Source organism: Phyllopteryx taeniolatus, chromosome 1, assembly GCF_024500385.1.
Source record: "Phyllopteryx taeniolatus isolate TA_2022b chromosome 1, UOR_Ptae_1.2, whole genome shotgun sequence".
NCBI lineage: Eukaryota > Metazoa > Chordata > Actinopteri > Syngnathiformes > Syngnathidae > Phyllopteryx > Phyllopteryx taeniolatus.
In genome coordinates, this window is record NC_084502.1 from 30,391,265 (window position 1) to 30,417,844 (window position 26,580).

General features: G+C 43.3%; 1 protein-coding gene across 2 annotated transcripts; it reads left to right on the forward strand.

The window, feature by feature from the left end:
- The first annotated feature begins 947 nt into the window (after positions 1 to 947).
- ahcyl1 (adenosylhomocysteinase-like 1) lies at positions 948 to 26,580 on the forward strand. 2 transcript variants are annotated; one of them, XM_061788168.1, is made up of 17 exons: positions 948 to 1,539; positions 10,353 to 10,467; positions 11,346 to 11,489; positions 13,404 to 13,504; positions 13,580 to 13,682; positions 15,296 to 15,390; positions 15,453 to 15,559; positions 16,727 to 16,843; positions 16,918 to 16,981; positions 17,879 to 17,967; positions 18,508 to 18,578; positions 18,919 to 19,013; positions 19,084 to 19,182; positions 19,276 to 19,344; positions 22,653 to 22,731; positions 23,768 to 23,888; positions 23,971 to 26,580. In XM_061788168.1, exons 1-17 carry the CDS (start codon positions 1,342 to 1,344, stop codon positions 23,975 to 23,977), a joined length of 1,674 nt encoding a protein of 557 aa, XP_061644152.1. In that variant the 5' UTR covers positions 948 to 1,341; the 3' UTR covers positions 23,978 to 26,580. The 2 variants fall into 2 exon arrangements, with proteins under 2 accessions (XP_061644152.1, XP_061644161.1); XM_061788177.1 differs by lacking the exon at positions 948 to 1,539 and adding an exon at positions 6,567 to 6,716.

Sequence of the window (26,580 nt, forward strand, 5' to 3'; positions counted from 1 at the left end):
TTTTCTCATGCACCTGTTCACAAAGAGGTGAACATTGCCCCATCTTTGCTTGTGAATGACTGAGCAATTTAGGGAAGCTCCTTTTAAACCCAATCATGGCACCTACCTGTTCCCAATTACCCTGTTCACCTGTGGGATGTTCCAAACAGGTGTTTGATGGGCATTCCTCAACTTTCTCAGTCTTCTTTGCCAACTGTCCCAGCTTTTTTGGAACGTCTTGCAGCCATAAAATTCTAAGTTAATGATTATTTGCTGAAAACAATCAAGTTTATCAGTTTGAACATTCAATATCTTGTCTTTGTAGTGTATTCAATTAAATATAGGTTAAACTTGATTTGCAAATCATTGTATTCTATTTTTGTTTAACACAACGTCCCAACTTCATAAGAATTGGGGTTTTATATATATATATATATATATATATATATATATATATATATATAAAAGACTTACATTTTTAAGGCAACCTTCCTTTTCTGTTGTCAAAATACGTTTATTTGTTTATTTGATGTACAGTATATGTTTTTTGTTGTGACTGAAGGTAGCCGTCAGAAGCCTAGTTTACAATCGACCAATCACGACGAAGAGGGCGGAACTATTAAGGGACTTCCTGATTGCGGGGGAGACTAAGTCAAAACACATTGTGTAACCATGGGAACAGACAATGTGCGACCGTTGCAACAAGTCATTGTAACGCAAAGCAATTCACAAAGTCCAATAATGGCTTCATTTTTGTCGATTTGACGTTCCCGTTCTCCACCACGGAGTAGATGAAGGCGACTGGCCACCCCCGCACTTCCCGGAAGCTCAGGTGGCTACAGTTTCACAATGGACCAATTATGGTGAAGAAGGCGGGACTATTATTGGCCTTCCTGGGGGGGGGGGGGGAGGCTGAGCCAAAACACTCCTTGTGTAACCATGGAAACACAATGTACCACTGTCGCCTTAACTCAGAAGTACAAAAAGTACAACAATGGCCTTATTGTCGTCGGGTTGACTGCCCCGCTTTCCTCGGCACAGCCGATAGAGGCGACCCCCGCCCCCTTGCCAAGAGCTCAGGTGACCCGCTCGCCTCAGCGCATCGCTCCCTCTCCTGCCCTCCCCGCCCCGCAGAGATGCAGCCTGCCTCCGGACCGATGAGATCGCCGCCGCCTCAGAACCGAGCGACTGCCCTCAAACAAAGTCGCCAAGACACAAAAGCGCTTAATATTCCCAGCCAAAGAGAAATAGTTGTTCGTCTGTGTTAGACGTGCTTTTTTGGGGGGGGTCCTCTCCTCCCTCCGGTAACCTTGTCCCATCAACCCCGCTCCCCGACACGGGACAACCTACGCGGCGGACGCGATGAGCGACTCGGCGGCGTCCGACGGAATGGTGGCCGAGGTCAAACAAGGCACCAAGTACGTCAAGGAGACCGAGAACGTGGCGGAGAAATACTCGGCCTTGACCGTGAGCAAGAACAGCAGCGACGTGAACATGAATGTCGGGGAGATGCCCTCCGCCGCCTTCACCGCCGTCCCCACGCTCAAGTCCGTCAAGAAGGTAAGGGCTAGCCGCCGCATTCCCGTGGAAGGGGGGAGGGGGGCAGGCAGACCTTCTCCCGGACCGGTTGCTACTGCCGCAGTATAATATCTTCATGAGTATGGGCAGCACGTCTGGGGTTTCGTCCCCATGCTTGCGTGGATTTTTCCTCCCATAGTTCGAAAACATGTTAGCATGTTATTAGCTCATTAAAGACGAAATTGTCCATAGGTGTGACAATTTGGTAATTCACAGTGCGAATGTGAGAGGGAATGCTTTGTTTGTCTGTATGTCCCTTCACATTGACTTGTGACCAGTCCACTGTTTGTCTGTATATGTGCCTCGACATTGGCTGGCGACCATTCCAGGGTGTACCTCAATGTGACCTTCTGCACGAATCGTTGTTTGTATGCAGTATATCTATATATCCTTCATCCATTTTCTTTACGCCTTACCCTTATTCAGGGCGCAGCCTATTCCAGCTAGCGTTGACCGGAGCCCAGATTCGAACCCTGAACCTCAGAACTGTGGTGCCTTAACAGTGGTTTGTTTCTTGACCTACAAGTGTCCCAATTTAAGAGTCTTTCAAGTTACGAGCTGTTACTTGGCCAATTTTTTTGCAGTGTTGCGAGGCAAAATTTGAGTTATCGCCGAGCTCCAGATACGTCGCCGCTCAAGTGAAGCGACAAACGAAGTCATCGATGCACTTTCATCTGTTAATTGAACAGGACAAACAGTCTAGCACACAAATCCAAAATGAAAACACATGAGAGGAGCAGGTGGAACGCTGACCGACTGGTTGGAGTGTCTGCCTCGCAGTTCTGAGGACCGGGGTTCAATCCCCGGCCCCGTCTGTGTGGAGTTTGCATGTTCTCCCTGTGCCTCTGTGGGTTTTCTCCGGGCACTCCGGTTTCCTCCCACATCCCCAAAACATGCTTGGTAGGTTAATTGACAACTCTAAATTGCCCGTAGGTGTGAATGTGAGTGCGAATGGTTGTTTGTTTGTATGTGCCCTGGGATTGGCTGGCAACCAGTTCAGGGTGTACCCCACCTCCTGCCCGATGATAGCTGGGATAGGCTTCAGCACGTCCGCGACCCGAGTGAGGAGAAGCGTCTCAGAAAATGGATGGATGGATGGATGAGAGGAGCATGGATCAGACTCTAACACTGAACTAACCGCATGGTAAAGTGCCAGTCTCAATGACTGCAGCTTCTGACTGCACTCACTAGGCCAAGCCCCTTAAATGCACACCACCACGAGTGCACTTATTGTGTGTGAGAGAGAGAGACTTTTTGACGTCATAAAACCAGTTTACACTTACATTCTTCTTCGTTTTTATAGGTTTTATATAAATATGTATCCAATACAATGCTATTTTTCTACATAAAAACAAAAACATCTAAACAACAAAAAGGTGATTTTTCTGGGGGGGGAGTTGGACCAGATTAATTGCATTTCAACGGGGAAAATGTATTTGCTTGACAAATAAACTGAGCTACAAGCTCGGTCACATAACAAACTAAACTTGTAAGTCAAGGTACCACTGTGTGGGTATAAATACATGTATAATATTCATATAATACAAATCGGAAAAGAACGAGGCAAGGAGAACATTCACAAAAAAATGAAACATGAACAGGTCCATTTAACCCGCCATGTAGCAAAAGGGTTTCCAAATGGTGATACATGAGCAAATATACGGTGAGTCTCATTCTCAGCAGGGTATGTTGTGTAACGGCTCCATGGGAAGGAGAGACGAGGTCACTGACTCACACAAGCAAGCACACGCACACACACACACTAGTTGTCTTTCATACACACTCTGTCGCACACACTCAAGCCCCCGCCCCCTCTCTCACACTGCTCTCTCTCACTTGCTCTTTCTCTCCACTCACACACACACACACACACACACACACTAAAGTTGGACAATTTGACCAATTTGCTGGTTAAAAAGAAAAAAAAAGCTCCAGTTTTATTACTGTTGTCTTGGCAGGACTTGTACAAAGGCATTCAAATGTTAATTAAAAAAAAACTGGAATATGTCTCCTTGAAGCAAATGTTTGACTCACACATTCACTAGTTTTCCGGGGTGCAAGTGCCGGCTCAGTTGGACTTGAGCCTCTGGCGTGTATTCATAACAAAGTGCTTTGTTGTTATAAGCTCTCTGCAGCATTCCTACCATCCAATATGTTTTCATATTGGAACGCAGTCCACGTTTTTCTTATTGCCTGTTATCCACGTCGATCTCAAACCGTGGTCCCCGAACCCCCGGGGGTCTGCGAGCTGTAGCTCGGGGACCGCAAAATAATTAGCAATGAATTATTATATCGTATCCTTTAAAAAAAAAAGTGCATACCTTGAAATGAGGACTGGTGCGCAAATAAAACAAACATGATAAATATAGGTGTCATAATTAATCGATGAATCAACAACTATTTTGATAATCGAGTAATCATTCGGAGCCCTTTTATAACTTCAAATTGTTCAAATCCAATGATTTCAGCCTCTCAACAGGAAATATTGTAGTCCTTCTTGAAAGCAGACTGGTTATCTTTTGTTTCCAAACATCTGCTTTCACTTTAAAAAACAATGATCAACAGTTTTTCCTATTTTCTGACCTCTTACGGACCAAAACCGTCACCGAATCATAATAACTTTATGGAGAAAAAAAATAGTCAGTTTAATCTATGACAAAAATACTGATTATTTGGAGCCGTAGTGCGAATAACGTGTAATTGAGATGTAGTTGAACCTGAAGCAGCCTCAGAAGTGTACTGTATAACTAACTAATAGCTCTTCATTCGCATTAATCAGTAGCCAATAAGTGGCTCTCACTTTGAAAAAGCCTCGTAAGTACAACATCACTCTCTCTGGTGTCATTGCTTAATTGTTGTTTATTTGGTTTTGTTTAATCAGTAAACAAAACCAAACAAACAAGAATAATCGGTTGATAAACAGTAATTGAGAAAAAAGAATTCATTTGAATGCAAAATACATTTTCAAGCGAGTAATCAATGGACTAATTGCTATAATAATTGATTCCTGAAAATATTTGACAGTCACAGCCCTAATACTGAACCAGTTACTCTTCCTTACCTTATCTTTTGGGCCAATTAAAAGCTGTGATATGATTGGGACGCATCATCATAAGTGGTTCTTGGAATGTGCGACGTGCGGCTGCACAGGGTGGTATTGGATTGCATTAATATCAAAATATTATCACTTTATGTTGGAAAAATGTGACTTTATTCTCTGTCTGTCTGCCTACTTACCGATCTACCTGCAGTATTTACCTGAGGTCACGTACTGTAATTGTGTCCATGCAATGTTTTGTGTGTAATCCGCCGTGCATGTGTCCATCCAAACAGACTCAAGGCATTTATTTTAAGACTAAGTCAAGCGGCCAATGTGTTGATGTAAGAGCGTCTGTCGGATGACGGCGGGCCCTCACCGAAGCAGATTAAGTCTGCCACCTGGCCGGGGATCACCTCGAGAAAAAAGTTTCTGGCTTTAAGATCTAACTGGCTGGCTTGTTTGTTTGATGACGACAAGAGCCCAGGCCAGTACATTCTGGATGTACCGTTACGCTCCTGATGTGCCATTTTCTATGAAACGGGTTTCTGATGCCTGTCATGTGTCAGCGGGCGTTTTTGTTGCCCCTTTGCAACCTGTAAAGACAGAAACTACTATTTTCCTCCTATTAGCCAATTGATGACTTTATTTGATTTGACTGAGTGATACATAGATACTCTCAATTTTAAAATGCATATATCGCAAACAAATCCCTTCAGCTGGGCACTTACTGTACCTTGGATGAGGAAGGAAGGAAAAAAGGAAGAAATGAAAGAAAGGGAGGAACTCAGGAAGGAAAGGATGGATACATAAGGGAGGAAGAAAGAAAAGAAGAGGAGAAGGAAATAAGAAAGGGATGAAAGAAGTGTGAAATGATGGAAAGAAGGGAGGATGGAAATAAGGAAAGACAAGTCTTGGGTATCACAAAGAGAATAAAGAAAAGGAAAAGGAAAGAAGGATGGAAGACAGTAAAGAAAGAATGGAAGGAGAAGTAAGTAATGGAGGAACTAAAGAAGGAAGGAAAGATGGGGTCAGAAGTGAAGAAGGAGATAGGGAAAATGGAGGAGGAGCAAATGGAACAGAAAATAAAGAAGGAAGAGGAGATGAAGAGAAGGCAGACCACAAGAAAGAAATGAAAGAAGAGAGGAAGGAAGGAAGGAAGGAAAAGGGGACTGAAGGAAGGAAGGAGAAAAGGATAGGGGAGAACGAAATAAGGAAGGAAATAAAGGAAGGTATAGGAAAGAAGAAAGCAACATAAAAGGGGAGGAAGGAATGAAGGAACAAAAGAAGGAATGAATGAAGGAATGAAGGGGACAGAAGGGAGTCAGAAAATGAAAGGAAATGCAGAAAGAGGGAAAAGGGGAGCAGGAAGGAAAGGAAAGGAAGGAAACAAGGAAGGCAATAAGGAAGAAAGCCTGAAAGAGAAGAAGTAATGGAACAAATGAAGGGAGAGAGGGAAGAAATAAAGATGGCAGAAAGAAGTAAAAAAGGAAATAAGGAGATCAGGAAGAAAATAAAAAAAGGAACCATGGAAGAAGACAGGAAGGAAGAAAGGAAGGAGGACAAGGAGGGAAGGTAGAAAAGTAGAAAGGAATGAAAGAAGGCTGAAAGGAGAAAAGACGGAGAGAAGGGAGGAAGGAAATGGAAAGGAAAAGCAAGGGCAGACAGAATAAAATAAGGAAGCATGGAAGAATAAAAAGGAATGAAAGGAAAGAAGGGAGAAATGAAGTAGGAACTAACAAAAGATCCTTGGAAGGAAACAAGGAAGGGGAGGAAGAAAAGAAGGAAAAAGTAAAAAAGGAAGGAAATAATTTAGGAAGCATGGAAGACGAGGAATGAAAGAAGGGAGGATGGAAAAAAGGGGTACAGCATGCTCTCTCGCTTATTCTCGCTCTCTTTGTCTCACTCTCTCACACTTTATTTCTGTCCCTCTCTTTATCCGTCTTCATCTTTACCTCTCTCGCTTTGTCTGCCTGTGGGCCGTTGGAAGTGAGGCTAACAGGTGAACGGCGCCTCCCACTCGACTGGGCGGGTTTTTTCTCGCTGGGGTTAATATCGTCGGGTCCAGCGGGTGCCGTAATGTCACTCGGAGGACGCAGAGGCAGCGATGGCGCACACAGCGGTGAGTGGCCGCGAGCAACTCCGTTTCATCTCGAGACACACTTGATTTGTTCTCACGCACACTCGCAGGTCGAGGCGAGTCACACAGTGCTTTGCAATTCTACAAGAACGGGCAGTATGGCCAAATAATATTAATTGTGTTTATTCAGCATCAGAAACTTTGCAAAGCAACAACGTAGCAGTTACGACCTTGTGGAGAATCGTCTTTTTGGGTGGGCCTCAACATGGCTGAACTATGTCACTCTTCTGAATTTAGCCTTGCCCATCTAAGATATCAGCTTCCACTTTAGACAAATTCCCGATTTGGAGTTGGTCAAAGTACAAGCCCCAGAATTTGCCCAAATGGGCTGCCTCAGACCAAAATGACCGACTTACTCTCCAGTTTAAGACATGGGTTCTTGAGATTTTTTGGTGCAACCTGTTATAATAGAAACGCCCACTCAATTTCGTGTCGGTTAGTGAAACTGGTTTTGGGATCTGATTTTTTTCCAAAACCTTCCAAGGTGGCGCGACGGAGCAAATTCATCCAGATTGGCTGCTTCAAACCTAAATTGTCAACTTCCTGTTCAATTTTGGGCATGGGTCCTGGAGACTTTTTGGTGTGTCCTGTTATAATAGACATGTCCACCCGAGTTTCTGGGGCTATTTTTTTTTACTTTCCGAGAATCATCAAACTTTGACACCGTGCTCCGCCCACTTTGAACAGACCAGGCATAAAAAGCTTCGCAATGTACCATCGCCCATCTGTCTAGGGCAGTGATTCGCAACCAGTGTGCCGGGGCACATCAGTGTGCCATGAGTGCTCTTCAGGTGTCCCGTGGGAAATTATCATTTTTTTTGTAATTGTTCCAAAAAAAATTTATTTGCAAGAAATAATGTATCTTTGTTCATCTATTTATGCCAGTGAGGCATCGTGACAGACAGAACAAATAAATGCTCTTCTCTTAGATGGGAGGAAGTACATACAGTAATTAATTTATGCACTTTTTGTGACATTTTTGTTTGTTGGTGTGCCGTGTGATTTTTCAATTGTAAAATATATTCCTTGGCACCATAACGAACACCATGTTCAAGCATAAGGGTGTCCAGAGGTGCACTTGGCACCAGGACACCCTAGGTCGCAGTTCGATGATCGACTTTGTGGTCGTGTCTTCGGACTTGCGGTCGCATGTCTTGGACACTTGAGTGAAGAGAGGGGCGGAGCTGTCAACTGATCACCACCTGGTGGTGAGTTGGCTCCAACGGTGGGGGAAGATGCCAGTCAGACCTGGCAGACCCAAACGTTATTGTGAGGGTCTGCTGGGAACGTCTGGCAGAATCCCCTGTCAGAAAGAGTTACAACTCCCACCTCCGATAGAACTTTGCTCATGTTCCGGAGGAGGCGGGGGACATCGAGTCTGAGTGGACCATGTTCCGCGCCTCCGCTGCTGAGGCGGCCCGACCGGAGCTGTGGCCGTAAGTTGGTCAGTGCCTGTTGTGGCGGCAATCCCCGAACCCGTTGGTGGACACCAACGGTGAGGGATGCCGTCAAGCTGAAGACGGAGTCCTATTGGGCTTTTTGGGCCTGTGGGACTCCTGAGGCAGGTGATGGGTACCGGCTGGCCAAGCGGAATGCAGCTTTGGTGGTCGCTGAAGCAAAAACTTCGGTGGAGTTCGGTGAGGCCATGGAGAAAGACTTCCAGACAGCTTCGAGAAAATTCTGGTCCAGCATCTGGCGTCTCAGGAGGGGGAAGCAGTGCACCATCAACACTGTGTATAGAGGGGATGGGGCGCTGCTGACCTCGACCCGGGATGTTGTGAGTCGGTGGGGAGAATACTTCGAAGACCTCCTCAATTCCACCGACACACCTTCCCATGAGGGAGCAGAGTCTGGGTTCTTTGAGGCAGGCTCTCCTATCTCTGGGGTTGAGGTCACCGAGGTAGTTAAAAAGCTCCTCGGTGGCAAGGCCCCGGGGGTAGATGAGATTCGCCCGGAGTTCCTTAAGGCTCTGGATGTTGTGGGGCTGTCCTAGTTGACACGCCTCTGCAACATCGCATGGACATCGGGGAGAGTGCATCTGTATTGGCAGACTGGGGTGGTGGTCCCCCTTTTTAAGAAGGATTTCAAGGCGCAGCCGAGGTGTAGAGGGGGTCCGGTTTGGTGGCCTCAGTATTGCATCTCTGCTTTTTGCAGATGATGTGGTTCTGTTGGCTTCATCAATCCGTGACCTCCAACTCCCACTGGAGCAGTTCGCATCTGAGTGTGAAGCGGCTGGGATGAGAATCAGCACCTCCAAATCTGAGACCATGGTCCTCAGTCGGAAAAGGGTGGCATGCCCTCTCCGGGTCGGAAATGATGACCCAAGTGGAGGAGTTCAAGTATCTTGGGGTCTTCACGAGTGAGGGAAGAATGGAACGGCAGATCGACAGGCGGATCGGTGCAGCATCTGCAGTGATGCGGACTTTGTATCGATCCGTTGTGGTAAAGAAGGAGCTACGCCGAAAGGCAAAGCTCTCGATTTACCGGTCGGTCTACGTTCCTACCCTCGCCTATGGTCACGAGCTGTGGGTCGTGACCGAAAGAACGAGATCCCGGATACAAGCGGCCGAAATGAGTTTCCTCCACAGGGTGTCCGGGCTCTCCCTTAGAGATAAGGTGAGAAGCTCGGTGATCCGGGTGGAGCTCAGAGTAGAGCCGCTGCTCCTCCACATCGAGAGGAGCCAGATGAGGTGGCTGGGGCATCTGATTCGGATGCCTCCCTGGTGAGGTGTTCCGGGCACGTCCCACCGGGAGGAGACCCCGGGGAAGACCCAGGACACGCTGGCGAGACTACGTCTTTCGGCTGGCCTGGGAACAGCTCGGGATCCCCCCGGAAGAGCTGGATGAAGTGGCTGGGAGAGGGAAGTCTGGGCGTCCCTGCTAAAGCTACTGGCCCCGCGACCCGACCTCGGATAAGCGGTAGAAAATGGATGGATGGATGCCTTGGCTCCATAAAGGTTGGAAATCACTGGTCTAGGGTACCTGCTTCTGATTGGGACTCATGTGAACAAATTCCCTAGTAGGAGTTTGTCCACACACAAGCCCTTGTCATTCGTGTGCTCCCGGATTTATGGTGTGCACCGTGTGTGTTGTGTCAACTCTGCTGACCTGCGTGTTGGTTTTCAGTGCAAACACTTTCAAAGGACATCTAAAATAAGGAGGAAATTTGACAGCATTCCACAGTGAATGAAAACATTTGAAATAAGTGATCACTGAAGTCCTCTGGATATGTTCGCCAGAGAACAGACTTATGCCTGGAAATGTTTAGGAATTGGAAGGCTAAAGAAACAACCTGCACTTTTCATATTCAGTATATACTATATATTCCATTTGGTTGACTTTCAAGACAACATTTAATTGAGAGCAATTCTATTTCTTATATGTTCTCAGTAGCCATGAGAGCAAAAGCAGGAAGCACAAAGTACCTAGCAAAATAGAAGCAAGACTTGTGCACAGGCATCCACAGGACGGCTGGCCATCAGCACCAACTGTCATGACACGCAGACAAAAAATACTTGGACAAACATTGGATTCCATTCTGAAAAAAGGCCTGCCAAAAATCCTCGAAGAATGACAACTAACATTGGAACCTTTTTGTTGTGTTTTCCTCTCCTGCAGATCCAGTTTGCCAATGCGGAGGACAAACAGGAGTTCAGCAAATACCCGACGAAGGCTGGCCGCCGCTCGCTCTCTCGCTCCATCTCGCAGTCGTCCACAGATAGCTACAGCTCGGGTACTGCGTTTCAACTTAGCGTTTTAGCCCTTTATTGCCAAAAATATGTGTATTAAAATATATTTATTATTTTTATTGCTTTATTAATATTGTCAATATTAAAATATATGGTTGATTGGATTATTGTCAAAAAATAACATGAAAAATATTGTAAAAGTAAACAATTATACAAATACATTTACATACGATGTAATATTTTAGTTGCTCTTATTAAATAATGAAAGTCACTATAATTACAATTAGCCTGTTTTGAGGAGGTGGACCTGTCTCATGCAAATGAGCAACAGTACACCTCTTCCCATTAACTACTGAGCCTGGGTTTTGTTACCATGACAACTAGAAGGTGAAGCTAGGGGATTGAACAAGGAAAGCGGCATCTACTTGCAGGAATGGAGACCAGAGTTTGGGGGAAAAAAAGCAAGCGCCCATGAAAACCGTACAACCATTTTCACTGGTGGAGGCAGCACTTCAGACACTTAAGTGTGCAAGTATGTGCTACTTATCAGAAACTAATCTGTGCATCCAACAACACTCGGTGCAGCTCTACTTACCTTTTGGCTTTGATGTAATAGTGTTTCACACAGTGTAGCCCGGCCGTGGCTTGTAAGTGGCTCTGGATCTTCGCCCAGCCTAGCTTTCAGGTCATGGGCACAGAAAACCTGGTTGGGGGTGCAATTATGTAAATTCGACACATTTTCAGAAATAGTCAGGTAACCGAAGTTTGACTTGGTTGCCAATTCAATCTAGTTTGGAACATAACAAAATGTGGAAAAAGTGCAACGCTGTGAATAAACTGTATGTCAGTCATTTGTTCACTCAGTGCATTCAAAAGGCCTCTTGTGGTGCATTTATTCACATTTGTGTCCTTGCTTTCCCAGCTGCGTCGTACACTGACAGCTCTGATGACGAAACATCCCCCCGAGACAAAGCTCAGGTCAACACACAGGGCAGCAGCGACTTCTGCGTGAAGAACAACAAGCAGGCCGAGTTTGGCCGTCGTGAGATTGAAATTGCCGAACAAGGTACTTTTGGGGATTGTCCCTCTGTTCCAAGATTGGTGTGTCTGCAAATAAAAACTTTAATGGCAAGGAATATGATGAAAAAAGAGAGAGGGGAAGCACGGTGGACGAGTTGTGGGCACGTCTGCCTCACAGTTCTAAAGTCTAGGGTCCGAATCTTGGCTCCGGCCTTCCTGTGTGGCGTTTGCATGTTCTCCCCGCACCTCCATGGGAATTTAAATAAATAAAAATGTTAACAAAAAGAAATATTCAATTGGGGCCACAAAATACTACAGTAAGTACTGTATAATGTGTGCACAAATACAAATATTAATATCACTCCAGGATAGTTAGGTGAGCAAATGCATCGCACCTTTTCTAGAATGGTAAGTAGAGGAAATCCATTATTGCAGTTTCTAGAAAAGCTGCACTCCATTTGCTTACCCAGATGTCCAAGTTGTGCGTGGGGATGATGTCAAACCGAGAAAATTCATTTTCTGCACACGTTATAGCTAGCTATACAGTGTGACGGTTACTTATTAGTTTAATCTCTTTGGTTACCAAGCTCATTACTCAATTTTCTCTTTTTTTCCCAATCAAATCAATATTCCCAATTGAAACAAAATAAAATGTGATTAATCTGTGCCAGCTCCCCCAAAAGCATCACCATTTTTTGTATGGTGTTGCAAAGGGATGGAAAATTTCTAGCAAATTTCAGGAACATTTATGATAAATGTGCATAGAAACCTAAGAATTTGGGAAATATTCCAAATTGGAAACTTTTAATGGGAATGTATATGAAGTAACTGGCAATTAGGGGCAATTTAATATAAAGTTATTATATTTAAACATAAATAGATTTTTTTTCTGCGAATAGCAAGCATCCATGTAAATAAGGTAGCTCTCCTTGCCTACATTTGACCTTATTTGTTCCATTTTATTTTCACACTTTACTCGAGCAACAGCGTAACTGAATCTCGCTCGTCACTCAAATTTTGTACGTCAGTGCTCTCATAAGTCAAGGTACCATTGTACTATATTGTACTGTATTGTATAAAAACATAGGAAAACATAATAAAAGAAAATGTAAAGATGTCTCACAAAAACAGATCTAGTGTTATGTGTGTGGCTTTAAGGGGCGTGGCCCATTGAGGGACAGCAGGAACATGGCCGGTCTACGTGTGAGCATCTGAATGTGAGTTGTGGCTGACAGCAGCTCCTTGCGTGTGTTTTCATTTTGTAGTCAAGTGTCAAATTTTGGCTGGCGACACAAAGCAAAAAATTGACAAAGTCATAGCTTTGTAACTCAAAAAACCTGTTGAGGCACTTGTAAATCAAGGTACCACAGCACTTGCATAAAATCGGCGTGTTGTTTTTTTGTTTTTTTTTTTGAGGGGAGGGGACTTTTATTGTCAAAAAGTAGTGTCCTGAGATTGGGCCTTCATTCACAATTGGGTGTTTTTTTTAAACTATAGTACAAAAAGAAGAAGAACAGAAAAAGGACACGGAGTCCTATCTAAGAAGGTGCAAAACTGGTCTCCATCTTCTTTCAAAGATAGGGGCCTTTAGTTGATATTGTTTTAGTAAGGCTAATGCTAAAATATACTTTTACCAGCTATATTTAAATTCCCTATTAAGAAGAGTCTTTCAATTTACTCAATTCATTGTTTATTCCTACAAATGTTCATTAATTCCCATGTAAAGTTTCCAACTTTGAAGATTGCCGGAATTTTTACAACCCTGCTCGCAAAACAAAGAAAAAAAAAAATCTGTGACAGCTTGTAACTGGAAAAACTCGTCAGTTGGTAACACTGTTAAGTTAAGGTGGCGGTCAAAATGAAAATGTCTATCGCATGTCATGTGTGGGGTTCGGCACCGCTGCGTCATGTCGTTTATGTTGCCTGACTGACGTCCAATCCGTGCGTTTGCTTCCTCCAGACATGTCGGCCCTCATTTCCCTGAGGAAGAGAGCCCAGGGCGAGAAGCCTCTGGCGGGGGCCAAGGTGGTGGGCTGTACCCACATCACCGCTCAGACGGCGGTAGGTTCCGGCATGGCCTTGCCCGGCATCCTTTCCGGTGTCTTAGTCATTTTGTTTGTTCCGGTTGCCTCTCAGGTGCTGATCGAGACCCTGGTGGCCCTGGGGGCTCAGTGTCGCTGGACCGCCTGCAACATCTACTCCACCCAGAATGAGGTGGCCGCCGCTCTGGCTGAAACAGGTGAGATCCCCGAGGTTCCAGCGCGGACATCCGCCCAAGATGCTTTCAGAAATCAAACCATTAGTTTGATTAACACTTGGAATTTAACCTGTGCAACTTTTTGTTTTGGGGTAGTTTTATTTTAGCTTGTATAATATTTTTGCTACTTTTAGTACAAGTTGTACACGTTTATTTGTATTTGTATTTGTATTTATTTATTTGTTTTAAACCCCTACAACTATTTACTCTTGGTAGTTTCATTTTAACCTGGGCACATTTTGGGGGGTAGCTTTATTGTAACCTGCCAATTTTTTTTTTTCATGGTAGTTTTATTTTTAACCTGTACAACAATTTGGATAGATTTACTTTAACCTGTACAACTTTTATTTGGTAGTTGTATTTTAACCTGATCAACTTTAATTTGTTTTATTTTAGCCGGTAAACTTTTTGGGGATAGTTCTGTACTAACTTTTTTTTACTTGTGAACCATGGATTCGTTGATCTTGAATTCTCTCGTGGCTGCTCGATTCCCATGTTCCTCCGCGTAACTGATAGCTTGCAGTTTAAACTGTGCTTCGTAAGCGTGTCCCTTCGTAGGGGCCATTTTCGGGGGTCGTTAGCCAAACCGATGCACATACCGGAACTATATACCTACTGGGCTGGCGTGTCTTTAGCGTCCTCTGTCAAGCGCACCCTTCCACCTTTACGTCCGCATGTTGTCCTCAGTCACCTCCGCCTTCCTCTATATAAGCAGCGTGTCGGCAGGCAATGCTCCCAGTCAGTCAGGCGGAGCTCTCATTAAAGTCACACAACTACATGTACAGATTTTGGAACTCGGTGCACACACAAGGCGCGGCGTCCATTTTGGAGAAAATTTAAGACTTTTAAGTGAGCCTTATGGTCGTGAAAATACAGTAGTTATATTTTGAACCTGTACAACTTTAATTGGTTTTGTCTTAACATAGACAACTATTTCCTTTTGTAATTTTATTTTCACTTCTGTAGCTTTTTTGTGTAGTTTTAGTATAACCTGCACAACTTAAATTGTTATGCTAGTTTTTTTTTTTAACCTTTACATATTTTATGTAGGCGGCACGGTGGACGACTGGTTAGAGCGTCTGCCTCACAGTTCTGAGGACTGGGGTTCAATCCCCGGCCCCGCCTGTGTGGAGTTTGCATGTTCTCCCCGTGCCTCCGTGGGTTTTCTCCGGGCACTCCGGTTTCCTCGCACATACCAAAAAAACATGCATGGTAGGTTAATTGACAACTCTAAATTGCCCATAGGTGTGAATGTGAGTGCGACTGGTTGTTTGTTTGTCTTTGCCCTGGGATTGGCTGGCAACCAGTTCAGGGTGTACCCAGCCTCCTGCCCAATGACAGCTGGGATAGGCTCCAGCGCGCCACGACCCTAGTGAGGAGAAGCGGCTCAGAAAATGGATGGATGGAGTTCAATTTAACCTTTTCATCTTTATTGTTTCATTTTAGTCCGATCAACTTGTGTTTCAGTTTAACCTAAACAACTCTTATTTTCGGCTGGTGTTTTTTTTTAGTTTGTCATGTCACTGCAGACACACACGTGCGTAACTGTGAAACTGTCTAACAACTTGATCGTGATGGAGTGTCGCTTCCCGCAGGAGTGCCCGTGTTTGCCTGGAAGGGCGAGTCCGAGGACGATTTCTGGTGGTGCATCGACCGCTGCGTCAACACGGAGGGCTGGCAGGCCAATATGGTAAGGTACGGTATGGCTTTGGTGCAGTGAGGAGACCTTCAGCTGTCATCCGTCTTCCTCAGATCTTGGACGACGGCGGAGACCTGACACACTGGGTTTACAAGAAGTACCCCAACGTGTTCAAGAAAGTGCGGGGCATCGTCGAGGAGAGTGTCACCGGAGTTCACCGGTGAGACTTACAAGACACTTTGGGCTCAATTTTTCATAGACAGCGCATCTGCGGTGTGGCCCAAATGCCAGCGTATCCTGATATTACTATATATATTGTAAGCGCAAGACTCTCTGTGCGTTTGCCAATTTGGCAGACTGGTCTGTGCCAAGATGGGCGTTCCGTGCAAGAGAGCCTGTGTCCTTGGACATGCGATCTCAATTCATGCCTGCTCAGACCACATCTAACTCCTGCCACAAGGTAGACCGCTGGTCTAATGCGATTTTGGTGAATTTGATCAGGGCACAAGCAGACAGATACTGAAATCCCTGGACATGTTTAAGTCACCAGCGGTTATCACCAGCTCATTCTGTATTTCATAAGGGAACCGGCTCACACTGTCGGTTGCCCTGAGCAGTGACAATGTTCCAATCATGCACGGATCGCTGCGATTACGGATCGGCCTCTTCCGCACAGAGATGTCTCCATGTGAGACTGTCATTGAGCCGCATTTAAAGGGAATGAGAAGAACCGCTTTGATTAGCGGTGAATGAAGTCGGCTGTAGACACACCCACAGTGGTGCAGCCCGCCCACTCTCAGGTGCACTGGGGTGTGCTGGTCTACGAAATTACCAATACCGGTCTAACCCCTCCCTCACGCAGAGTTGCGCCGCCCGCCCGCCACACCAGATTTACACCGGTCACGAGAATTGGGCGCAGTGTCAGGTTGTAAAGAGATACAGAGACACAGAAGGCGTCACAGAAAGCCATAGAAGTGGCCGTCCTTGGAGATTTTCATGGCTCAAACACCTATTGTGAATTTTGCCATTCAGCGCCTTGTTGTCGAACAGCAAGTTGTTCAAAAATAATTGAAACATTGAACAGTTGGACATTGGTAAAATTAATCTGACCTGTAAATGTTATTTTAGGTTAATCCTGAAATTTCACAAATGTACATTTTCTGATGTTTTAAACTTTTAGAAGGGTCAATTTGACCCGCAACATAACAGGAGGGGTTTAATTTTTTTCCTGGTGACTTTGGACCAATTCCATTCACTTTCAGAGTGTGTACAGTTATTAGCTGTGGCTGTAAACGGCAACAGCAAACTGAGTCTCTGAGATGTGGTCATATTAGTTCCAAGTTGGCTTACACAGACTGTTGAGTTTTCCCGTGTGGCCATGTTGCAGACTGTACCAGCTATCTAAAGCCAGCAAGCTGTGCGTCCCGGCCATGAACGTGAATGACTCGGTCACCAAGCAGAAGTTCGACAACCTCTACTGCTGCCGTGAATCCATCCTGGATGGGTGAGCGTCCATCCGTCTGTCGAACACCCAAATTCACTCATTTGATTTTTTATTTTATTTTATTTTTTTGCCAGTTTGAAGAGGACCACGGACATCATGTTTGGTGGTAAACAGGTGGTGGTGTGCGGTTATGGAGAGGTGATTTCTCTTGATTAAAATGCTCATGAAAACACGTTTTACATGCGCATCTCAAAAATGATTTATTATGTTGTAATTGTAAAATTAGAACATGGTAGAAATATTTCCAGTCTTTATTTATGTTGTTTTTAATGATTATGGCTTGCAGCAGATAAAAAAAAGAAAACAAACCAATTCAGTACAGTGAATCCCCACTATTCAAGGGGACGAGGGAGCAAGCACTGTCGCAAAGAGCGAAAATGTGCGAGTATTTGACAGCCCCCCTGGAAAGTTTGAAATTGCCTATAGATGCCACAGGGTGGGGGCAAAGCACTACTTATGTCTAAATGAAGCTCCTCGACTTACTTTAGCACTTGTTCTTGACACAAAAATGCCACCGGAGGGCGCCAATTCTTACTTTTCTATTCTTACTTTTGGAATTGTAATCCCTCACTTTATCGCGGTTAATTCATTGCAGATTCCGTGCATCACAGATTTTTTATTTTTTTTTTATAGGTCAGTGTAGTGCAGTTACTCACGTACACATCTGATACAGTTAGCTTTATTGGCTATTTGATTTTAATGTGGCACAATGACGCACATAACCTCAAAGGTGCACTTATTCTTTAAAAAAAAAAAGAACCTTAGTGAGTAATCTTAACTCATACATTTGGTAAGTCACGAAATTGCTTGAATATACAAAGAACATGAGTGGAATGCCACTGTTTAAAACACAGGCCACAGTCACAATTTCATGAAATAAATTCAAATAGCAACCATACATTATAGCTAATGCACACACTCATAACAATATGGACAGGAACAAATGCAAGTAAAAAGCAATCTTTAGCTTGATATTCTACAAGTACAGTTGTCTCTGATCTCAAATGTATTGAGATGCCCCTGTATGTGGTGTAGGTGGGCAAAGGCTGCTGCACGGCTCTAAAAGCCCTGGGAGCCATCGTGTGCATCACTGAGATCGACCCCATCTGCGCCCTGCAGGCATGGTAAGTATCTGCTACTATTTTTATGTCTACTAGGTTATGCGATAAGGCCTTCAAAAGGAATCTCCCATCTTTTCCACGAAAATCCCATTTCACATTCTACCAATTTTTTCCCCTCCTTGCTTATAGAAAAAGCAAATGACATTGTTCAAAACAAGGTTTGCTTTTGTTTTATATGTTTATTTATCATTATACATTAGACAGATAATTTCAAAATAAGGGCCTTTGGCAATGTTCAGTGCAATTGCCTTCCACCGGGTTCCCTTCTTGTCATACGCAAGACATTGAAAATGATTCCGCTCATTACGTCACTTTCTTAGTGGGAATCTAAAGCTACTCGTCGCTTTTTTTAAAAATTGTTTCGAGAGGGGTCAAAAAAGTCACACATTTTTCAACACTGGCAGTGCTTTTTTTTAAAACTAGCTAGTTAGTGTAAGCCACTAATAATATACTGGTTTTAATAGCTCAAACTAATGAATTGCCGAGCCCTAATACTGATCGTTTGAAGTTGTTGACAATGTTTGTGTAATCACACCCGATCAGCATGGACGGCTTCCGAGTGGTCAAACTGAGCGAGGTCATCCGGCAGATGGACGTGGTCATCACTTGCACTGGTAAGAAAGCAAATAGAGAGGAAAAAACACACGTTTGAAATTTGACTTTCCCGCATGCATTTTCTATAGCGCTCATTCTCATTAGGGTCTCATGTGAGTGGAGTCTATCCCAGATGACTTTGGGAGAGAGGCGGGGTACACCCTGGGCTGGTCGGCAGGCAATGTCAATGGCACATACAGTATATAGACAAACAATGGACTGGTGGATATTTTGCCCAGTCCTGTAATAGACAGTCAAAAAACGGTGACAGAGGCCTAAAATTGGAATGGTGCACTTGGACCTGCAACCTGTTGACTCCATCGTGTTACTATTTTGTTTCCATTGTTTCTGGTGCTGAAGGCAACAAGAATGTCGTCACCAGAGAGCAACTGGACCGCATGAAGAACGGCTGCGTGGTGTGCAACATGGGTCACTCCAACACGGAGATTGATGTGGTAAACGTCTACACGTTTGTCCGGGGTCCTCTCTTTGACTTTTTGATTGTCTTTGATCGTCCTCACGCAGGCCAGTCTGCGCAGCCACGAGCTGACCTGGGAGCGGGTCCGCTCGCAGGTGGACCACATCATCTGGCCGGATGGGAAGAGAGTTGTGCTTCTGGCCGAGGTAACGGATCTTCGGCTAGATTGCTTTGGATTGTGCTAGTAGTTTTAATCATCGTGTTAGCTTCCATCTCGGGTTGTTTGCTTTCTCTCTCAGGGTCGCCTCCTGAATCTGAGCTGCTCCACAGTGCCCACCTTTGTGCTGTCCATCACCGCGACCACTCAGGTCGGACGTTGTGCGCTCGCTGTGCATTCAATACACCACTACGGAACCCCAGACATATGACATGGAATTGAATTTATGGCCACAAATATAGATATAACGTGAGCACAAAATGCTAATTTGTCCCCACAAAGTAGGTATAATGTACACAGAATATACAAATTAATAATATTCATATCATTCCTGGACAGTTAGATAAGCAAAGGGAGCATATCTTGTCTAGAAACGGTGAGTGAGAGCAGCTCACTTATTGCAGTTTCTAGTGAAGGTGCGCTCCATTTGCTTGTTGTTCATGGGAATGATATTAAAGGGACCAAATAAATGTTTTGTAAATTTCACACACCACAGAGAAGTGTTTTTAAAAAATGCCAAATTTGAATGAAAAAAAAAAAAGAAATCACCATTTATGTAAAATAAAGATAGGCTCCAGCACGCCCGCGACCCTAGTGAGGAGAAGCGGCTCAGAAAATGGATGGATGGATGGATGTAAAATAAAGCTCTAAAATGACTGTGGGGGCGCAGGAGACGAACCCTTCTTCTGTCAATAAGTTGATTACGTTCGTTAGCACGCTATGTGCTCAGATGTCTGTAGTCAACTACAGGCTAAAAAACGTGTGCCGCTGTTTTCAATAAACAGTTAACTTTTCCTTGAGGTTCTCTGTAATGTGACACAGACAGCAACACTGAGCAAGGTGCTAGCCAGTATCAGCTAGCGGGCCCCACAGATCGGCCCTGGGCTGCCAAACATGCCACCACCCACCCCGCGCATTGGTCACCCCAACAGAGACACTGTAGTCCAAATAACACATAGCCCCAGGGAAGATGCATTTTTTTAGAGCTTGTTGGCTAACTACACGATGTTGTGGTAGAAACGGGCCAAGCTATTATTACTAAGTAATTCGCAATTGCGTCAAATAGCCACAGATGGCAATTGGTTTTTATCTACAGTAGTGGGGGAGGGCCGAAAGCCAGAAAGATAGGTCAATGGGCTAGTTTTTAGCCCCACCCATGCTACACACAACAACTCACAACAAGTCAGTACTAAATTGTTCTCAGTCTTTGCATGTTTTCAGCACGTATTTTCTAACATTTGTAATGTACAGTATTGAAAAAAAACCCAGATAAAAATTACTTTACAGTGCCTTAAGCCGACCATTGAGTATTTTGTGGCCACAAATGAGCTTTTTGTGTGCTATGTTACAGCGATAGGGACTGAGCCCTGCCATGAATAGTGTGTAATTGATGCTCACACAAAAAGGTTTGTATTTGCCTATAGATACCACAAGATGGTGGTAAAGCACTTTTTTTCTACTAGACAAAGCTACTGCTTGCCACCAAAGCAACATTTTTACGTGAGACATGGCTTTGGACTAAGCACAAAAACAGTTTTCCAGTGAACAATGGAGAATAGGTTTATAAAAAAAATTTACGCACTATTGTCACTATTTTACACACTGCCTGCAGTCACGGTTTGATAATGAAATGAATTGAAAATGTTTGAAAGATTGACATCTTATCCAAACATACCACGCTGGTGTGCATGGTTATGGTGACATTGTTGACGTACAGTACTCAACATAGGCGAGTCACTTTCATGAGCCACGAGGAATTAGTGTGCGTCTTAGTTCAAAATCTGTTGCCAAAGGTGAACGACTTGACAATAAAATGTTACTGTACCAAATAGAAACTATTTTTGGACACATTGTTCAGTCCCGACGGTCCGGTTAATCCTATATCCATTATATCGGGGTCCATTTTATCAGGGCTCCACTGTACTTTCAGAAATGTTGTGTTGCTTGTTACCTGCCATGGAGCACTCAGGCGAGGATTAGAGATTTTGTTTTTTTTTTCATCCCCCAACTTTTGCGCTGCTCTGCCAGTCCCGGGTTACATGTACACGTTCGCAACCAACAAATGTGCCTTCTCCTCCAGTGCGAACCAGCCGATCAACGGATGGCTTTTTTTTTTTTCAACCAAAACGCCAAGATGTTCTGCACTGTGTTAGCCACTATCTATCTAGCCGCAGTTCGTATTGTGCTGGCTGTTGCAGCACAAGCGAGCATTCCCATATTCCTTTCTGAGCAGCTCGTAAAGCTTGTCTTTTAACCAGCTTGGAACTGGTTAAAAAAAAAAATAAAAAAAAAATAAAAAAAGCTGCCTGTGAGCTCCATGACTAGACGTGCACAAGCCATTTTTATACTGAGACAGATACAATGACATCATCAATAAGCTTTATCGCGATTGGTCAGTTAAATCCTAATCTGTACCTTCGTCCAAATTTATATATTTTCCTGATTATACGGTTTCCACTGCGCACCACTAATTGACGGGTTTGATTTATTTTTATATTTTAATAAATATAAAGTGCTTTGTGTTGCATTTTTTTGTATGAAAAGCGCTTACAAATTCAATTTGATTGATACTTTCTTCCGGTGTTTCAGCGTTCGGTCAAGAATTTTCATTTCGGTGCATCTCTACTGTGTATGTATATACTTTGGGAGAACAGTTCTGAAGTTAGTTGTTAAAATGTCATGTTTCGTTGGTAGTCTGATGTTCATCCGTAGGATGTAAAGTCATCTTTACAGTGCTGACCTAATTTGCCAGATAAAAAAAACATCAGCACTCTGCCTCAAGCATCTGTCCAGCAGCATTTATCCATCATCTGAATAAGATATCCGCCCACCAACTGTTGTTAACGTTATATAAACCATCTTGTCGAGGTACCGGTGCTGGCAACAGGCTAGACAGCTAGTTAGCAGCTTGCTGGGTGAAGAGGCGAAGGAGGCAATTAGTTTCTGGAATTTTTTTTTTTTTTTGGTAACGCTCCACTGGAAGTACAGAAGTGGAGAGTGGGAGGTGGCGATTTGACTACACAGAGCAAGCAGACACCAGCGAGAGATGAGTGATTTGCCGTAAATTGTTGCCTGTATTATACAGTTCTGCATTTTTAAGAGTACCGTAATGTTTAAAGATGTTTGTATGTGGAGGAAATGCTATTAAAGTGTTTTAAGAGCATAGTTTCTGGTATATTTGTCACCTAAACTATTAATATAGCCAATTATAACTTTCTCCCTTATCACAAATTTTACTGGTATCATCTTTAGTGAGGCCGGGGGCCATCAATTTTAGATGGGTTAAAATTCTCTGTGAATAGCGGGGCTCCACTGTATATCTATACTTTTGTGGCCACCATTCCCCTCCTCCCCCCTTGTCATGTCTCGGGATCCGTAAACAACATGATATCAGGTTGTTCTTTGCAATGTTTATGACTGGCGACTCTCTCTCTGTCTGGCTCTTGTGTTTGCCTGTAGGCACTGGCCCTGATTGAGTTGTTCAATGCTCCAGAGGGACGTTACAAGCAGGACGTGTATCTCCTGCCCAAGAAAATGGGTAAAGACGTCCGATAAAACAAAACACGGTGTACCGTACACCATAGACGTACATACTATATGTAATCACCCATGCTATTGTATGTAGAAAAATCCCTCTGCACACAACCAAACAAAAATCTTACAAAAAGTATACACAGTGCACCCCTCCCTGTAGGTGAAAATCAAGATAGACTAAATAATAAAATAAATAAATAAATAGTGTTACCCTTCTCACTCTCTTTAAACACATTTATACTCACACTTAAAACACACACACAAACTTACTAAAATACTTTTTAAAGTGTTCCGTAGTGCCCTTTCTTACTATCTCGCTGTCAAGAAATGAGACTTTCGAATAACATGACTTTGAAGAAACAGACACACTCACACAGTTCTCCAAGTAAGAGACTAAGTGTCCTTGCTTCAAGCTGTTTATTTGTCACTCCCAGTTGAAGTTAACTGTAAAACTGATGCATAAAACAAAAGAGAATGAAAGATATTGTATTTCAACACCAAAATATTCAACCAAAGCATTTAATTAAAGTTATTTAAAGGCCGCTCGCTTAATGCTCACATTTAAGGGGGTTCACCGAAATTAATATCAATGTTACCGTAATTATAAACCTTCAAATAACTGTGACTTCAACACACACGGATGTGCATTAAGTGTGAAAGCTCAAGGCAGCATTGTTGGAAAGATCTACAAATAATTTCTTCGTGAGATGGTTTTCTATTGTGTAATGGCATGTCAATCATTGGTGTTTGTATGGGGAATTTGCGGCCCATGTGGAGTCAGCCTCTGGACAAGCAATGCAACAACAATCTAATCCTTAACATAAAAGAAAGCAAGCGTGCTGGGAAACAAAGGCACAATTACTGCAATAAGGTTTCATTTCACTTGGGAAAAATAATTTGAAATACCAGTGAATAGAGTGATGAGCTTGGTCACAGAAAAAAACAAACCGGCATGTCAAGGTATTACTGTCAACAAATAATCATTGGATTTGATGATTGGTTATGTTCCCAACTTTGATGATGTCACTCTTTCCCTGCAGACGAGTATGTGGCCAGTTTGCACCTCCCCAACTTTGACGCTCACCTCACAGAGCTCTCTGACGAGCAGGCCAAGTACATGGGCCTCAACAAGAACGGCCCCTTCAAACCCAATTATTACAGGTACTGTGTATTCCTATACTGTCCTCTCTGTACTGCTGGTTTGATCTTACACGCGTACAATCATGCTGTATTTTGTCTTCAGGTATTAATGGGAAGGCCTGCTGACGTTTCCCTGAAATTAACACATATATCTTTTTTATTTGATAAATTGCTACCAAATGGAGGACTTATTTTGCTTATGTATCCTAAATAGCACGTCAGACATAGCTTTAAAAATGAATTGTATATTTAGCTAGCATGCTAAGTGTCTGGTCAAATATGTAAACAAAAGCCTGCATGCATGCACTGTTCGCTGCTACAGATTTCATATTTTGTTGATTTGTTTTTCTTTTTTTATGCACAAAAATGCCAAAAATTAAGGTTCATAAGAATGAAAGCTGGTCTGTGACATTATTATCACATATTTAAATATGATCTACATTCCACTCGCAGCCAAACAAAAATGTACAGTACACTATATTCTCTCAATGTTTTCTATTTGTGTGGTCAGGATATTCATACTTTATTTGCATACATGCCCTCAAAAGGTACCACCAAGTAACCCTTATTTACTGCAACAAATTATACAGATGATATGGGACAACTGTTCCATACTGCAATATCTCAATTAATCTGGAACATTGCAATGTATAATAACATGCATTAGAATTGGGTCAAAGTCACTGATGGTGTAGTGGTACACTCGCCTGACTTTGGTGCGGGCAGTTTGGGTTCAGTTCCCACTCAGTGACGGTGTGAATGTGAGTGTGAATGGTTGTCCTTGTCTATATGTGCTCTGCGACTGACTGGCGACCAGTTGAGGGTGTAGTAGCGCCTTTCGCCCAAAGTCAGCTGGGATAGGCTCCAGCGCCCCGCAACCCTAACCAAGATAAACGGTGTTGGAAATGGATTGATGGATGGATAGAATTGGGTCAAAAATATCTGATCCTCTCCTGTCAAACTAAAAACTCATCAAATTCTCTACTATTCGCTTGGCCTGGTTAAAATAAGACTGTGAATCCCACAAACATTGCACTGCTTAAAATACGATTAAGGTAAATTCCTCACCAAAGTTGTGCTTGTGAAAATAAAACTAACTTAACCCCTAGAAAGTTGTGCTGGTTAATACAGGGGTGCCTTGAGATACGAGTGACCTGACTTATGAGTTTTACGAGATATGAGTCGTTTTTTTTTTGTTTCGACTTGAGAGCGCAGACTTGAGATATGAGCGCTGTATGGTGGCAGTGAACTTAACTCACTTCACAGTAAGCAGCACTTTAACAAATAGTGAACAATTCTTCCAAAAAGAGGCTACAATCTGTTTAATGCCACTTCCAGTTGAAGTTTACTCTAAAACTTGATATACAAGTATTTATGTTCCAAAGGAGGCACCTTTTTTTTTTATCTCTCTTTGAACCCTTGATGTATTACAACAAAGGTTTAGGAAAGGTGGCATAAAGGTTAGGAGATTGGACTTTGCGAAAAGGCCCAAAAAGAGTAGTGGTGACTCTTCTTCATACTGTATGTGTCTGTCTGACTGTATTATACTGCCCCCCGGTGGCCAAAGCTCACACACCAGAAGGAGCAGCACATGAATTGATTGGATGCATTAAATCATGATGCACAAACTGTTTTAACGCTTTACATTTGATCTATATTACAAAAAAAAAAAAATTTGAAAAATCATATTACAGTGCTCATTTCCTTATTGAAAAACACATTTCAAATCATGATTTTTTTGGGGGGGAGGGAGCTGGCACAGATTAATGGCACTTGCCTTCATTTTGATAGGGAAAGATTATTTGAAATACAAGCATTTTAAACTCGTATCTCAAGGCACCACTATTTGACAACTGTAACTCCCCCTGCAAAATTGTGCAGGTTGAAAGTAGACAACTGTAATTGCCCCATACTTGGTTAAAATAATACCATAAACTCCCCCACCAAAACAAAAAAAGTTCACAGGTTAGAATAGGTACATATGAGTGTCAGAACACAAGTGTTTACCACTGAACTGAAAACGATAACAAAAACCTCCTGCGTTCGGGGTTTCCTCGTCAGCTATACCCTAAAAGGTTCATTTTCTCGATTTTTCGGGGGCAAAAAATCTAAATGAATCAGGGAAACCTGTGAGTGAGGAGAATAAATTGAGTGGCCTTCGTATGTAGTTATACATAGAAAAGCGCAAAAATGTCCACAGGAGGAGTAGCCGCGACAAGAGAGACAGACTGGGAACCAAACCGCCATTATCCGGTTTTTAGTTGAAGTGTGAAGGCTTATTGAATGTGGTTGGTTGACCTATAGACTTCAGTCCATCTCGATTCAAGCAGTCTGTTGTTATGTGACAGAAAAGTCAAGCTTCATAACCTCCTCGGTTAGATAAAAAGGTAAAAGACCATCCACCATGGCCTAACAGTTTGCCAAACAGCATGTCGTCAAAAGAACCACCCAAATGATGCTAGTATGCTACCATGACCAAGGTTAATGTATTTTACTTATTGCTATCTCCCAAATTAATTAGCCAGTCCCTCCATGATCATGCTAACTTTGTCTGAATTTCTGCCACATCTATTTTTTAATCATTCTGACCTGCTGAAAAACACGCGTTTGTCCTTTGTAACGTAATCTTAGACAGCAAGTTTGCTGCCGAATATGATTGTCTTCTTTTGTTGTCAACATGCATTCAATCAGCAATAAAGACTTGATCTGTTGA